The 15,864-nt window shown below is 44.3% G+C and overlaps 1 protein-coding gene across 1 annotated transcript in view; it reads left to right on the forward strand.

Annotated features, from left to right (window-relative positions):
- Positions 1 to 522: 522 nt before the first annotated feature.
- FBXL5 (F-box and leucine rich repeat protein 5) overlaps positions 523 to 15,864 on the forward strand; it is a 57,089-nt gene continuing 41,747 nt past the window's right edge. Inside the window, exons 1-2 of the mRNA XM_065404668.1 lie at positions 523 to 670; positions 14,683 to 14,898. Of these exons, the coding sequence (XP_065260740.1) occupies positions 587 to 670; positions 14,683 to 14,898 (300 nt within the window). The 5' untranslated portion in view covers positions 523 to 586. The remainder of the gene's footprint in view (positions 671 to 14,682; positions 14,899 to 15,864) is intronic.

Below are 15,864 nucleotides of genomic sequence, written 5' to 3' on the forward strand. Positions count from 1 at the left end.
CTGGCAGCCCGGGGGAGGGGCACAGGCTGCAGGCAGCCCGGGGAGGGGCACAGGCTGCAGGCAGCCCGGGGGAGGGAGCGGGGCTGGCAGCCCGGGGGAGGGGCACAGGCTGCAGGCAGCCCGGGGGTGGGAGCGGGGCTGGCAGCCTGGGGGAGGGGCACAGGCTGCAGGCAGCCCCGGGGGTGGTAGCGGGGCTGGCAGCCCGGGGGAGGGAGCGGGGCTGGCAGCCCCGCCCACCACGCGCGTTACCACCCCCCAGCGTTAGCTCTTTGCGGTGCCTGGTGCGGACGGGCCAGAGCCGGGAGCAGGGAAGCCAGCGGGGGCGGCGCCCGCAGTGTTGCCCTCACGGCTGAGGCCGCGCCCCCACTCCCGAAGCAGCCCGTCAGCAGTCGGCAAAGAGCCTGCGCACGCTGCGAAGCGCTCCCACGGCCGTTGCGGCAGGCCGCTGTTCGGGTGGCCCCTGTCACGTGACGGGGGGCAAGGGCTACTCCCAGAGCGGCCTCGGCGGGTCGGGGCATGCGCAGAGCGGTTGTCGCTGCCAGTGCTGCTGCTCGCGCTGGTCACGGCGAGTCTCTATGGGGAGAACATGGCTCCCTTCCCCGACGAGGTGGATGTCTTCACGGCTCCGCACTGGCGGATGAAGCAGCTGGTCGGGCTCTACTGCGACAAGGTACCGGGCGGGAGGCGCGGGGAGCCCGCGGCCGGAGTGGGGTGGGACCTACACGCCCCCTGGGGTGGATTTACTGACTGCGCAGCTGTCACCGCCCCTCCCCCCGGGATAGGGCAGGGCCATGCGGCCCTCGCGGGCTGCCGAGCATCTCGCTCCGGCCCGATCCCCACGCAGCAACCGCTGCTTCTTGCGCCAGCCCCGCGAGCACGGCAACTTCCGCCTGCCCCAGCAGAAGTAACTGTATCTGCTTCCCGCCCGCCCCCGCTCCTCCCGGCAGCAGGGCTGCCCTGCCCGCTGGGGGGTGTCCCCGTCCCGCCCCCCGCATCAGCTCTCTCCTCCCCCGTCTGCGTTTCCCACCCCCCGAAAGCCCCCAACAAGGCTCTGCTGTTTTTTCCCAGCCGTGAAGAACAGAGCTTTTTCTGGAGCCTCCCACCCCTCTCACTTTATAAGCTGAGATGACATACTAGGGTTCCGAGTTGGGGCTGCAGGGCCTTGTGTAGGTATCCGTGTCCCATGCAAGGATCCACTGCAGGAGTAGGGTCTGGTTGTGACATGTCTATGAAGTGAATTTCTGAAACATAAAAAGGCGCCCTGTTTACATTGAAAAGCTTGCAATTTTATAAATCCGAGGTTCCCAAACTGGTCTGCTCACCCACTGGTGGCCTGCAGAGCAGCTGCTGGCATCGCATGCTTGTGATGTTGACTTCTCTTATTTGAAGCTGCAAAACTGCATTGATGGTCACTTTTAAGAATACATTAAATACTTTCTTAATGTTACTTCTCCATGTAAGTAACCTCTATAGTTTCAACAGCCATGTTATGTGGTCACAATTGATCTGCCTGTTGTGAGAGGCCAGTCTGGCCGTCTGTACTATTGCAGGTACAGGCAATGTGGAGGGGATCTGTGAGACTCTCTAAAATGTTCTCCATTCTATGAAAAAGTTTGAGAACCCCAGACTGTAAAACACAGCCTTTGAGTGCTGTTGGCTTAGGCCTTAACACACTTTTGTATTGGTCTTGGAATGCTCACACAATTTTATTAATGTACTTGCTTTTTCAACATTTCTACAAAGTTTTTACCAAATTAATCAGAGTATCCTAAAAGCACGCTGTAGTGATGCTGAACTGGTTGGACAGGAGTGTGGGTTGTCAAATATTGACAAAATCTTGAATTCAACTGTCCTGTCTTGTGAGTTTACTTTCTAATTTTCCAACTTTTTCATGTAATAAACTGTGGCCCAACTTTCACAAAATACATATGGGGGCAAATCTGGATTTACCATTTTAAGTGTTGGAAGATATATAAGATTGTCTTCTGTTAGCCATATTTCAGCTTCTTCTTTATCTGAACTCAACCTCTGATCTTTGTATTTGAGATCAGTCATGTTGGATAGATGTGGAAAAGTTCCTAGCTGCTCTGAATTGTTTTTTGACTTTTGTTCTTATGAGGTTACAGTTCTTTGTTAGTCAAATCAGGCTTCGCTGTATGAATTATTCATAATTATTCTCAGGTTGTCTTCCATGTTCTACCAATCATGTCAATTTTGATTCTTTTAGTTCTTTCACTAATTTTTGTTTACATTATATGTTAACCTGTACATTTTTTTAATCTGTCTGGAGGAGCACATTAAAGCTCAAAGCATCTTTCCATTTCTTTACATTGAGGGCAATTTATTAAGTTAGTGTCTTTACTTTTAGTTCTTACAACATAATCACAGATTAATCTTTGCCGAATTTTGGGGTGAAAAATGCTCCTGACTGAAACTGAAATTGAAATGCTTCTGGAAGGCTTGGATCAGGGATTTTCATGATTAAATTGTGGCTACATTTTTGTGTCCACACAAGCATTGAAAATATTTCACTATTAAGGTTATCAAAATAATCAACATTCTGATCTTCTATTTCAAAGACACAATTTTGTTGAATGACACACTTGATTGTGAAGAAACTGATTTTTTTTCCCCTGCACTTAAGATGAGCCCAAATAATTTCTATCTTGCTGCGTAACACCTCTTAAGAATATTTTCATTTTACTTTAGAAAAATTCTTTCCATTATTTCAGTTCTCATCATTTCCTTTCATTTCATTCAACTGTAAGCATGTTGAGTCAGAAACTCATGCGGTGATATTTGGTAATAACTAAACTCTAATCAACAGAATACAGTGTTGATCAGCAGCTTTCACACTTAACTAGTTTTAGAACAATCACGAAGCAAATTCAACACTACTAAGACAGAAAAATAAGATGAGTTAACTATCCTGCAGTCCTTACAGAAGATTCTAGGTTTAAGTAAATCAGGCCTCCTTACAATTCACAACTTCATTTGCTATCCCTTCTTCAACATCCCAAGACTGTTGAATCCACTTACTAGCCATGCCCCTTACCATTGTCAGTGACTCCATTCACTCCTTTTCCCATCTTGGTTTTTGGACAATCCTACAACTTCTCTGTTATGCGTATTAGAAAATAACACTGATTCAGTGCTTCTATATCCTGGGAAATTTCCCAAAATCTGGGAATTTTTAACAGCATGTGTCCTGCAGTTTCCCAATTTGCCCTGCAATTTCCCAAGGTGAAACATTTTACTCAAAAATTCCCAGATTTTGGGAAATTTCCCAGGATATAGAGGCACTGGCTAGCGCCAAAAATTTCCCAAACTGGTGAAAAATTCCCAGAGTCTGGGAATTTTGGGTTGGGAAAAATTGGCATCACGATATAGAAGCACTGCACTGACTTCATCATTTCTCTTGGATCTCTTTAGAATATTTTCATTCACACATGAAAATTGCAGCCAGTTTCTAATATAAAAACCTTTCAAATGTGTTGTGTTCATGTAAGTCAGAGGTCTAAAACATGGGAGAAACTAGTGAACCTACCATATCAGAGTGATTCAGAATCAGACCCTTCCCTGGCTCCTTACAACCCTGTCTCCTTCCACCCTCAGCTCCTCCTAAGCAGCAACTGGTACCTCAGTTCTCTTCTCCCCCTCCTGCCAAAGCTGTCTAGCAGTAAAAATTTTTCTCATCTCTTTAGATCCCTTTTCCCTCCCTACTCTATAGTTTTCTATCCTTCCAGACCACCTGCAGCTCTAGATTTTCCTCATTCCAGCCACAGCAGCCTCTCGTTTTCTCCTGTAGTCACTCAGCAGTTCATTTTCCCCCTGCCTTTTGCCTTCCCTGGCTCCAGCCTCAGCAGCTTCTCCTTCGCCCAGCCCCACTCCCAGCAGTTTTAGCTTTAGCAGGGCCTCCCTTCTTCCTTATCCACCCTACTTCCAGTAGTAATGGCCTCCTCACCATCTCTGCTTCTGCCCCCAGTAGTAGCAGGAGGAGAGAAGAGAAGCTGCAGCCCTCTAAAAGTCGGAGGCTATAATTAGTGTCTTGCAGTATTTATTCAGGTATTATGCAATTATCCCAGAACACACTGCATAATGTCTGAAATAACTCATTAAAGTCAGGGTTTACTTCACAATTTGTTAGAATATCTTTGTTTTCAGTATGTTTTTGCAGTTAGTGTCTCCCAAAATGGGGGATTAAGCAAAAGTGGGGTATTTTCTCAATGTCCCCTTTCAACATGACTGTCTTGGAGACCCACATTAGGGAATTGTCTGACTGACAAAGGGAGACAGAAACATTCCTGCAGTTTCTGTAATGGTGAGTCACCATAGCAGTCGAAACATGCCCTGGTACTGCTTTCTTTTTGCCCCTGATTCTCATCCTTCATACACATTTGATATAGAGACTAAAAGCTTTGTCTGTAAATTATTAGATCTGTTAGTTCCTAGTGTAGTTCCTCCAGTGAAACTATAGTGCGTAGACAAAGCTCAGGCATCTCAGTGGTAAAAATAGCTGAGTCATATGTTCACTATAGTTTCCACTGGTAGAGCTGCACCTATTGAAAACTAGGCCTTTGAAAAATCCTAGTGCAGACACATCCTAATAGTCTCTCATGCTACTGAGAGAGGTACAAATGTGAAACCAGAATGAGTTGCTGTGCTCGATTTTCAGTGCAAGACTTCACCCAGTTGATAGTTACTTTGCTTTGGGTAGTTCTGCCCAACAGCAGCATTGGCAAATAATGCAAAATATCCTCCTAGAAAATCAGCAGACTTACTGAAATGTTTGTTTCCATCTCTGCTGTGCTCCCCCCAACCTTTGAAATTATCTGCATGATCATCAGCCCTTCTAAAACAAAAATGTTTGCCTTAATCTTTATTTGTTTAAATGTAGTGGCTTTTTGTTAAACTTTACTAAAGCCTTTAATGGAATCGCAGAGCAATTGATAATTTTATGTGTAAGGGAGGATAGCCTTGTATCTATTGAGTTACAGGCTCTGAGATTGTGAGTTCTATTTAGAGTTCTGTCATGGACTTGGGACAAATCCTGTCCTGCTTATCACAGTAGGCATAGCATAGGATGGGCTGCTTTGACTTATGGTGGCTTGATGCATCTGAATAGTTGGGAGTGTTAGGTGCATTAGCTGGTTCTCTTACCGTTCATCTGGCACCCCTATGCTTGGGAATGGGGAGGTAATATACTGTCTTAGTGCTCCAGTTATTTCTGATGACTGGTTAAAGTGGCTTTGCAGCCCCTAGAAGCTGAGCTACTGTAAAGATTCCACCATGGAGCCCAGAATCAGGCCCTTGAAGTGTGACCTTGAGCCTTGTCCTTATTCTGTTCCTCAGTTTCTTCATCTATAAAATGGAAATAACAGTATTTAGCCACTGCACTAGGGGGTTGTGAGGATAAATTCACTAATGCCTGTAAAGTGCTTTGATTTCCTTGGTGTTACATAAGCATTAACTAGTGTTACATAAAATTAGAACATTGAGAATTATTGAATATGTTAAAGATCATGGCTAGTTGATAGTCTAATGACTTCTTCTAAGATTTAAGATCCTGTTCTACCATGAGAAATGGTATGTTAAAATTAGGCTTGGTAGAATTTGATTTTAATGTCTAACTGTTGGTAAACATCGATTTCAGCTGACACACTGAAATTGACACCTCCTCCCCTCAAGAGAAGAAAAAACCGCCCCCCAAACAGTTGATAACAGTGGGCGTACCTGCGGATTGGGTGGCGATGGCCATGGAAGGAGCCCTCTGTAGCCTTGCTGTCACAGGAGTGAGGGAACAAGGCCATGACAGTAGAGTAGCAGAGGGCTCCCTGCACGGCTGTGGGGTTGGTGAACCCTGATACTGGCAGGCACAAGGTACTGGGGAGGCTGCAGTTTCCTGGCCTAGCGGAGCAGACACCTCTGGCCAGGACTGTGCAAGGAAGAGTCCTTGTTATCCCTGGCCACAGAGGAGACTACCTCGCTGCTGAATAGCTCTGGCCACCGGCAGGAGTCATTCAGCAGCAGGGTGGCTTCCATGCAGCTCGGGATTCATCCTCCTATTCACAGGCCTGGCCTCCTATTCACACATTCAGCTGTGCCCTGCCAAGACCCCAGCCTTCCCCACACCTTGTGCCTGGAGGGAACCAGTATCACCAGCCCTGTGGCCTTGCAGGAACCCCTCTGCAGCTCCGCTGTCATGATCCCACTCACTCATTCACTAGCCATGAGTGTGGGAGCTGTCCCTGGGCGGGAACAGTTTATCATCGGTATGGCCTCCCCCTTGGCCAGGACTTATCCTCCTTCAAGTCCTGGTTGGGGGGTCTGTGCTCAAGACCAGAACAACTGCAGCCTCCCCTGCACCTTGTGCCCTGGTGTTTTGGGCCCCTTGGCTACACAGGGAGCCCCCTGCTGCCCCATTGTCAGCATTGCCCTGACCCCAACCCTACCCCCCACAACTGTAAAAATAAATATACTTAGAAACAGAAAAAAAAAAAAATTGGAAAAAACCTTAAATAAAACTTAACAAAAATCATCTAAATTAGAAAAAAATAAAAATCAAGTTCTACCAAGACAAATGAAATGCTAGTTTATTCATAACTGCTTCCTGGTTGTATCAAAGCTGTATCTGCCTATAGTGTCTAAAATAAGCTTTTACTGTTACGTTTTTTGTTTTTTTAAATCATGTTAAGCTGCATCCAAAAAAGAGAAATTTACACTGGCATAGCTATGTGTCTCAGGGCTGTGAAAAATCCACACCCCTCAGAGACATAGCTATGCCCACCTAACCCCTGGTATAGACAGTGCTAGGTCAATGGAAGAATTCTTTAGTTGACCTAGCTAACACCTCTCGGGGAGGTGGATTAGCTACAGCAATGGGAGAATCTTACTTCTGGAGGAATTCTGTGCCAAAAAATTAAAAATTCTGCCTACAGTATTTTAAAATTCTGCATATTTTATCAGAGTAACACAATATAATCACACCAGTTTAAATTATTTTGGTAATTTATTTCAAAATACCTGTCCAGGTATGTTTTTGTAACAATATAGACAACAAAAACTATTCAGGAAATGTTTTTTGACACACAGGTTGCTTACTAGGCATATTAATACAGAACTTTTAGTAATTCATTTAAACTACAATACAGAAACACGTTTCCCACACCCCCTCAGAAATAGTGCAAAGATTTGGGGGAATCAGGGGTAACCGAGGAGCTGAAGGAGAGGGAAGTAATTGCTGGGAGTCTGGGTGTGAACTAGGTGGGTTGTTGGGTATGGGATGGAGAAGTGTAGGGAAGGTTGTTTTTTGGGGGGAGGATTGTTAGGGAGCCTCCCCCATGCAGACTCTGGCCGACTCGTAGCCCCTCTCATTCAGTCAGACACATCTGTCCCTGTCCCCATGTGTCCCTGAACCTCCCTGTTCCCATGTGTCCCTGCACCCCACTCAGCTGCCCCTGGCCCCATGTGTCCCTACACCCCCCACTCAGCTATGCTGTACCTCCCTTCGCCCTGTCTCCATGTGTCCTTGTACCCCCACTCAACCACTCTGTACCCCCTCCTCCATCACCAGGTGTCCCTGCACCCCCAGTTAGCCACTCCTCCCTCCATCCGCTATGTGGCCCTGCACCTCTGCTCCCATTCAGCCCACACTCCAGTCTGCCCCCCCAGCCTTCTGAACTCAAGTCTGTGACCTCCCCCCCCCCCCCCCCAGGAGCCTCATGGGGCCCCATGCTGTTCGTCCCCTCATATCCTGTGCCTCCTGATATGGCCCCACAGGCAGGGTGCTGTGAGGAATGCAGCCTCTTCTCTTCCTTATCCGCAGCTAGGGCTGCTCCTGTCAGGGAGCAGCTGCTCTCTGTTCTGGTGCCACAGCAGCCCCTGGTAGGGGAAAGGCACAACTACAGCACTTCTCCAGCTGAATGTATTTTCTGCTGGGAGGGAGGGGAGAGAATCTGTGCGGGACATGAATTCTGCGCATGTGCAGTGGCACAGAATTCCCCCGGGAGTAGACTCTCTCCTGTTGCTGTAGTGAGTGTCTATACTGAGATGTTACAGCGGCACAACTGCAGTGTAGCAGCTGTGCTGCTCTTGCAGTTTAAGTGTGGACATACCTCTGGTTACCACTGCTCAGGGAGGTTGATTACCTATGTGGAAGTAGAGCAAGAACTGACAGGGATTTGAAGGGGATTTCAATGCATACAGTCTCTTCTGTGAGCAATAGGGAGGTGATGTATGACACCCGCATGTGGCAGGGGTGGGGCTGAGGGGTTCGGAGTGTGGGAAGGGACGCAGGGATGGGGCAGAGGGTTGGGGTGGGGGGAGGTGAGGATTCCGGCTGGGGGTGCAGGCTCTGGATGAGGGCTTTGGGGTGCAGGTGGCCCCAGGGTTATAGCAGGGAAAGAGGACTTTCTCTCTCTTCCCCCCGCCTCCCGCCGCTCTCTCCCTGCAGCAGCACCTGGGTTCGGGGGGGAGAGGTGTCTCTTCCCACTGCAGCAGTTCTGGGGCTGGGGTCGCAGGATAGGCGCCTCTCTCCTGGCTGCGGCAGTCCGGGGCTGGGTTGGGGCCAGGGGAGGGGCAGCTCTCGCCGCGGCTGGTCCGGGGCTGGGGGAGAAGCATCTCTCCCTGCCGCAGCCTTGAGCACCTGCGCAGCGCGTAATAGGCTGCTGTGCAGCTGCGCAGTTTAGAGGGAACTTAGATGTGCAGGGAGAGCACTAAAAATAGCAGTGTGGGGATTGGGGCTGGGGCTGGAGCCCAGGAACCTTGAAGCCTGGGGGATCCCAACTCTTTGCCAAGGGTAAAATGTGGTATTGTATGTCTACCCCATGGCCAGACTGAAAAGTCCTGAGACTACCCTGGACTGAAAGAAGTAACTGCAGTAGACAGGGAGACTGATCCCTTCATCCCCTAATCTCAGAATTTTTCTAAAGAGAAGGGTTTCTAAAAATGAGATCTTGGCTCCTATTTGTATTTGGGGCAGCCACCATGTAATAATGTAGAATGAAATGTATATGTCTCTGGTGTACCTATTTGTCCTTAATCTGTTCAGCTAAAATATATTAAAAGAAGTTTAACTTTATCCTGTTGACTACTTCTATTGAGGTTAGGTAAACTTCGAATAAGTGACAGAATCATTGCGCTCATTTGCACAGTACAGCTTGTAATGCAGTATAGGCTATGCTGACCTGGAGTTGCATAACTACTTGTCAGCCACTCAACATGTTTCACTTGCATCAAAAGTGGTTGCCAAGAAAGTGACAATACGGGGCTGGAAACTAGAATCACATATGTACCACTCTTATAGAATTTGAATTGCCTTGTAAATTATGAGAAAGATTGCATATATAAGAAATAGCTATTAGTTTAGGTGTGGCAGTATCATCATCATTGTTATACATGTAGGCTCCTCTATTCCCATTTTTCATGATTAAGTAAATTAAAATATTTCTGTTATTGCTCTTTTCCCCTGAAAAGTCTTTATCTTTTGTTATCGGTGTCGTGCAGGGACACGAGCTCAAGTCACATGCTGGATAATGCATTATTAAATCTAAATAAAACTTTATGCAGCATTATGATTGCATTTCCTTTTATGAATGTAAAATCTTCAGAAGTGTTATGACTCGCATAGCAATTCTAACACAGCGTATATACATATTTAGCATGTTGTACTGCTATGTTATGCAGAGCTTCAGGATAATTTTTTTGGTTTGATAGCCATCAACCCACCAGAAATCTTAACTATCAGCTCTAAATATTTGGTGTTACAAGCTTCAAGTTCTTCCAAATTATCGCATACTGACTACCCAGAGGAATAAAAGCTCTTTCTGAAGTAGATTCAAAAGATGAGGATGATGAAGCCTCATCAGTGAGGTCTGGGGAAAATATTAGATGAAAGGCATAGATCGGTTTCCTGGCTGCCAGGTAAGGAAAAAGTATAGGGATTTCTGCCAGGAATGCTGGCCCAGAGCCCTGGCTGACAGTTTATATCGGTCTCTGGCTAATAGATGTCCAATGTCCACACTAGTTGATTGAAGGGAGAAGAAACTTTGTCGTCTTTTTTGTTGCTCCAAGGAGGAGTCGGGCTCAGATACTCTTCCTCGTCCTTTTGCCTAGCAGCCAGGAGGATATATCTACCCATCTCCCAGCTTTTTTTTTTCCTTCATGGAAAGTAGCTCCCGTGAATAACTCCATTGCCTGTCTCTGAAACTATTCATAGCTTTCGTAGGGAATAGCAGAGTGTGTTTGTTGACTATTTTATTGCTTCCTATAGGATTTTGAATACCAGCCGTGGTACTGACCAGTCGATTAATTTCATTGTGCAGTTGGCAAAACTGAGATAAATTTTGTCTACGTTTTACATAAACAATCTTTTAAAAACTAGAGCATGTACTTTTTATTAAATTAAAATTTAAACTGAAAAAAAAAATTGGCTTAGTTTCCACAATTTGCTAGGGAAAGCTTTCAACTTGCCACTTACAAGTACAGTCCTGCTCTGCTCCTGTCTGTTTGTTTATTTAGGACTACAGTTGTCTAAAAGAATCAGTGTATTTCTTGAATCCAGTGTATAACAGAAGATATTAAAATAAAAATACAAATATCCTGAATGCTTAATAGTACCTCCTTCATTAAAAGTTCTTTGTCAAAATGTTGTCATTGTTAGGATGACCTTAACTGTTCATTTCCAGACTACATAGGATTTGTACTTTAAAAAAAAATTTTTTTTGATTTTTGTCTTTAAATATCATTTTGAATGTGCTGTCTTTCTCGCTCCCTTTGCTAAAACTGAATATGGTTATTTTAAGGGATTTCCCCCCTATATACAGTTTATTCCAAGGGTTCTCAAACTTCATTGCACCACAACCCCTCTCTGACAACAAAAATTGCCAGAAAGAGGGGACTGAAGCCTGAGCCCGCTCAAGCCCTGGTGCCCCAAGGGGGACGCCAAAGCCAAAGGACTTCAACCCTGGGCGGGGGGGGGGGGGGGGCTGTAACCTGAGCCCTGCCACCCAGGGCTGAAGCCCTCAGGCTTTGGCTTCAGCCCCAGGCAGTGGGACTGAGGCTTCAGCCAGCCTTGGGGACCCCATTAAAATGAGGTTTGACCTGCTTTGTGGTCCCAACCCATAGTTTGCGAACTGCTGGTTTATTCTTATAAACATTTTAAGAAGGTGAGGTGGAAACTGTCAGTACTTAAATATTGCATAGTAAATGTACAGTATATGCCTTTTTACAAAGTTATACGCTTCTACTCAGGATGAGTACTGCTCACATTCTTTCTGCAGTATTAGTAGTTCAGTTAATAGTTCAATTTGTCACCAGTGGCTTGTAACATTTCTAAACATGGGATTAGATGTTCAAAGCTTACTAAGGGATTTAGGCATTCAGCTACCATTGAAAATGAAGGTAATTGTGTGGTTAAATTCTTATTTGACTTTGAAAATCTCAGCCATAGTAAATAAGGATTTTAACAATAGTTACTCATTATGTAAATAATTTTTTTTCATGATTATTAGTGTTCAGTATGGATGCTTTAGTATTATGCTTCACGCTGTTAGCTGTCCAAATGCACTTAAGTAGCATGAAGCAGAACCATACTTCAGATATTTACAAAAATCTTTTTGGTTTGGAGATTGTGTAGCGTTTTTTGTCATTGTCAGCTGACTATTTATGCTGGTAAGTAATTTTTTTCACATTTTAGCTCATACTAAAATGGCAAAAAAAAAAATCACTTATGAAGATAGCAAAACTTGTCATTATTGTACTAATGTTTTCAAAAGTGAGCTTAATATGGACACTCTTACAATAAATATTCACTAAGTTACAGTACGTAAAGTGGTACCAGTATTAGAAATAATGGTAGCAGAAATCCTGGAAGAGGGTGTCAGCTGGGTTGTCTTAAATTGTAGGCTAATTTAGCAGTTAGCTAAGCTATATAGGACAATTCTATTCTAAAATAGGGTACCACATCATGAGTTCTGTATAATTGTTCTGTAAGCGCTTACCTTGAATCTGTGACTTAGACATTGAGACCGAAGGATGGCATTTTCAAAAATGCTCAGCATTGGCCTAACTTTGCTTTCATTGAAGTCAATGATTGACTTCAATGAAAGCAGAGTTAGGCCAATGCTGAGTGTTTTTGAAAAACACCCAAACTTTTCAGAAGAAACTGAAATATTATCATAGAACTGGAAGGGACCTCGAGAGGTCATCTAGTTCAGTCCCCTGCACTCAAGGCGGGACTAAATATTATCTAGACCATCCCTAACAGGTGTTTGTCCAACCTGCTCTTGAAAATCCCCAATGATGGAGATTCCACAACCTCACTAGGCAATTTATTCCAGTGCTTAACCACCCTGACAGTTAGGAAGTTTTTCCTAATGTCCAACCTAAACCGCCCTTGCTGCAATTTAAGCCCATTGCTTCTTGTCCTATCCTCAGAGGTTAAGAAGAACAATTTTTCTCCCTCCTCCTTGTGACAGCCTTTTATGTACTTGAAAACTATTATCATGTCCCCTCTCAGTCTTCTCTTTTCCAGACTAAACAAACCCGATTTTTTCAATCTTCCCTCATAGGTCATGTTTTCTAGACCTTTAATCATTGTTGTTGCTCTTCTCTGGACATTCTCCAATTTGTTCACATCTTTCCTGAAATGTGGTGCCCAGAACTGGACACAATACTCCAGTTGAGGCCTAATCAGCGCGGTGTAGAACAGAAGAATTACTTCTCGTGTCTTGCTTACAATACTCCTGCTAATACATCCCAGAATTATGTTTGCTTTTTTTTTTTTTTTTTTTTTTTTTTTTTGCAACTGTGTTACGCTGTTGACTCATATTTAGCTTGTGATCCACTATGACCCCCAGATCCCTTTCCGCAGTACTCCTTCCTAGGCAGTAATTTCCTATTTTGTATGTGTGCAACTGATTGTTCCTTCCTAAGTGGAGTAATTTGCATTTGTCCTTATTGAATTTCATCCTATTTACTTTAGACTATTTCTCCAGTTTGTCCAGATCATTTTGAATTTTAATCCTGTCCTCCAAAGCACTTGCAACCCCTCCCACCTTGGTAGCGTCTGCAAACTTTATAAGTGTACTCTCTATGCCATTATCTGTTGGGGGGAGGGATAGCTCAGTGGTTTGAGCATTGGACTGCTAAGCCCAGGGTTGTGAGTTCAATCCTTGAGGGGGCCACTTAGGGATCTGGGGCAAAATCAGTACTTGGTCCTGCTAGTGAAGGCAGGGGGCTGGACTCAATGACCTTTCAGGGTCCCTTCCAGTTCTATGAGATAGGTATATCTCCATATATTATATTATTTAAATCATTGATGAAGATATTGAACAGAATTGGACCCAGAACCAATTTCTGTGGGACCCCACTCATTATGCCCTTCCAGCATGACGGTGAACCACTGATAACTACTCTCGGAACCATTTTCCAACCAGTTATGCGCCCACCTTATAGTAGCTCCATCTAGGTTGTACTTCCCTAGTTTGTTTATGAGAAGGGCACGCGAGACAGTATCAAAAGCCTTACTAAAGTCAAGATATACCACATCTATCACTTTTCCCCCCCATCCACAAGCCTTTTACCCTGTCAAAGAAAGCTCTCAGGTTGGTTTGACACGATTTGTTCTTGACAAATCCACGCTGACTGTTATTTATCACCTTATTATCTTCTAAGTGTTTGCAAATTGATTGCTTAATTATTTGCTCCATTGTATGGTTCAGCTTCTTTAGTTTAGGTGTATCAGTATCATATTATGTAATGGGTTATTTACCCACTGAATTTAAAGCTGGGATGAGGGACGAACAGTGCATATGAGTAGACCTACCAAATTCATGGTTCATTTTGGTCAATTTCAGTCATAGGATTTTAAATACTGTAAATGTCATGATTTCAGCTATTTAAATCTGAAATTTCACAGTGTTGTAATTGTTTGGCTCCTGACCAAAAAAGATGGGGGAGAGGGGAACACAAGGTTATTGTGGTGGGGAGGGGTTGCAGTGTTGCCACCCTGCCGCCAGCAGCAGTGCAGAAGTAAGTGCTGCCTTCAGAGGTGGGCAGCTGGAGAGCAGCGGCTCCTGGCTGGGCTCCCAACCCTGAAGAATGGTGCTGCTGCTGGCAGCAGCTCTAAAGTAAGGATGGCATGGTATGGTATTGCCACCTTTACTTCTTCGCTGCTGCCTGCAGAGCTGGGCCCCCAGTCAGCAGCCACCACTCCAGCCGCCCAGCTCTGAAGGCAGCAGCACAGAAGTAAGGGTGGAATGGTATGGTATTGCCACCCTTCTGTGCTGCTGCTGGCAGGGTGTTGCCTTCAGAGCTGGGTGCCTGGCCAACAGCCACCACTCTCCAGTTGCCTAGCTCTGAAGGCAGTGCAGAAATAAGGGTGGCAATACTGTGACCCCCCCCCAAAAAAAATAACCTTGCGATCCCCCTGCAACTCCCTTTTGGGTCAGGACCCCCAATATGAGAAACACCAGTCTCCCCCCTGAAACCTGTATAATATAGGGTAAAAACACACACAAGACCAGATTTCATGGTCTGTGACGCGTTTTTCATGGCCATGAATTTGGTAGGGCCCTACGTATGAGAAATGGGAGTTGCATGTACTACTTTAGACGCTAACTTGACTTGCAAGGATTAAAAAAAAAAAAATCCAGAGGGACAATTAGCCTCTCTTTCTTCTAGCTTTCCAAGACCAACTTCTCCAACAACAATGATTTTCGGGCTCTTCTGCAATCACTGTATGCCACGTTCAAGGAATTTAAAATGCACGAGCAGATTGAAAATGAATACATCATTGGCTTACTTCAGCAGCGCAGTCGGACTGTGTATAACGTTCATTCGGACAACAAACTCTCAGAGATGCTTAGTCTCTTTGAGAAAGGGCTGAAGAATGTGAAGGTAAGCTGCCAAAAATAGGCTAAAAGAAGTACTTGTTTAGCTTTTAATTGTGTAATAAGGGAAACTTGCTAAGATTAGTCATTGGTCTGCTTCTGCTTCATTTATTTGATGAGAAACTTTAGAAAACAAAGAATTGGATTATACTCAGGCTTTCTTAGCATGTTACTACAACTTTATGGTCTCAGTAAGCAGAAACTGCAGTGCAAGTTTCATCATTTAGCATAGCTGTTAAATGAATCTTTTTCTCTCTCTCTCTCATTTTATATATATAACTTGAACATAAATTAGATTGTTTGAATTATATATAGATATCTCCCTCTATATATTAGACAGATAAAAGATTAAAATGCTACAAAGCAAAATGCTACTGACACAATATTTTTGTTCTTGTAAAGAGAATAGTTATGAATTCAGAGGAAAGCCTAGAAGATTACTAGTAAGTATTATATAGGAGAAATTTTGGAAACTTTCTTTGAAATCACAAAATTCAAACCTGAAAATTTAAAATGAGATTAATTTAACAGCTGTTACTTGATTAAATATACACTTCAGTTTCTGCTTACTGAGACCATAAATCTTTTTGTAACATGCCCCAAAAGCCTGAGTAATCTAATTAATTGTTTTCTAAAGATATACACATCTCTTGTATGGAGGTAATTACATTTATTATGGTCTTTTACTTCTCCTGTACTTGGCCCTCTAATTCACTGCTTCTAACATTCCAATGCTGAGTAGCTGTAAATGATTGCCATCTTTTTGGTTTGTTTTCAAATCAACCTTCGACAAATATTTTTTTATTCCAAATGTGGAATTTCCTCTGCTGTGCCCTTCCCATTCTTCTTCTTTTTGTTCACCTCACTTTTTGGAATGAAAACTTGGGTCTCCATTGATCATTTGACATCCTATATTAAACTTGCCAAAGCAGATGCTCTGTAGTTACGTTAAAAATGTTAACTTATCACTTTT

This window comes from Emys orbicularis, chromosome 5, assembly GCF_028017835.1.
Source record: "Emys orbicularis isolate rEmyOrb1 chromosome 5, rEmyOrb1.hap1, whole genome shotgun sequence".
Classification (NCBI taxonomy): Eukaryota; Metazoa; Chordata; order Testudines; family Emydidae; genus Emys; species Emys orbicularis.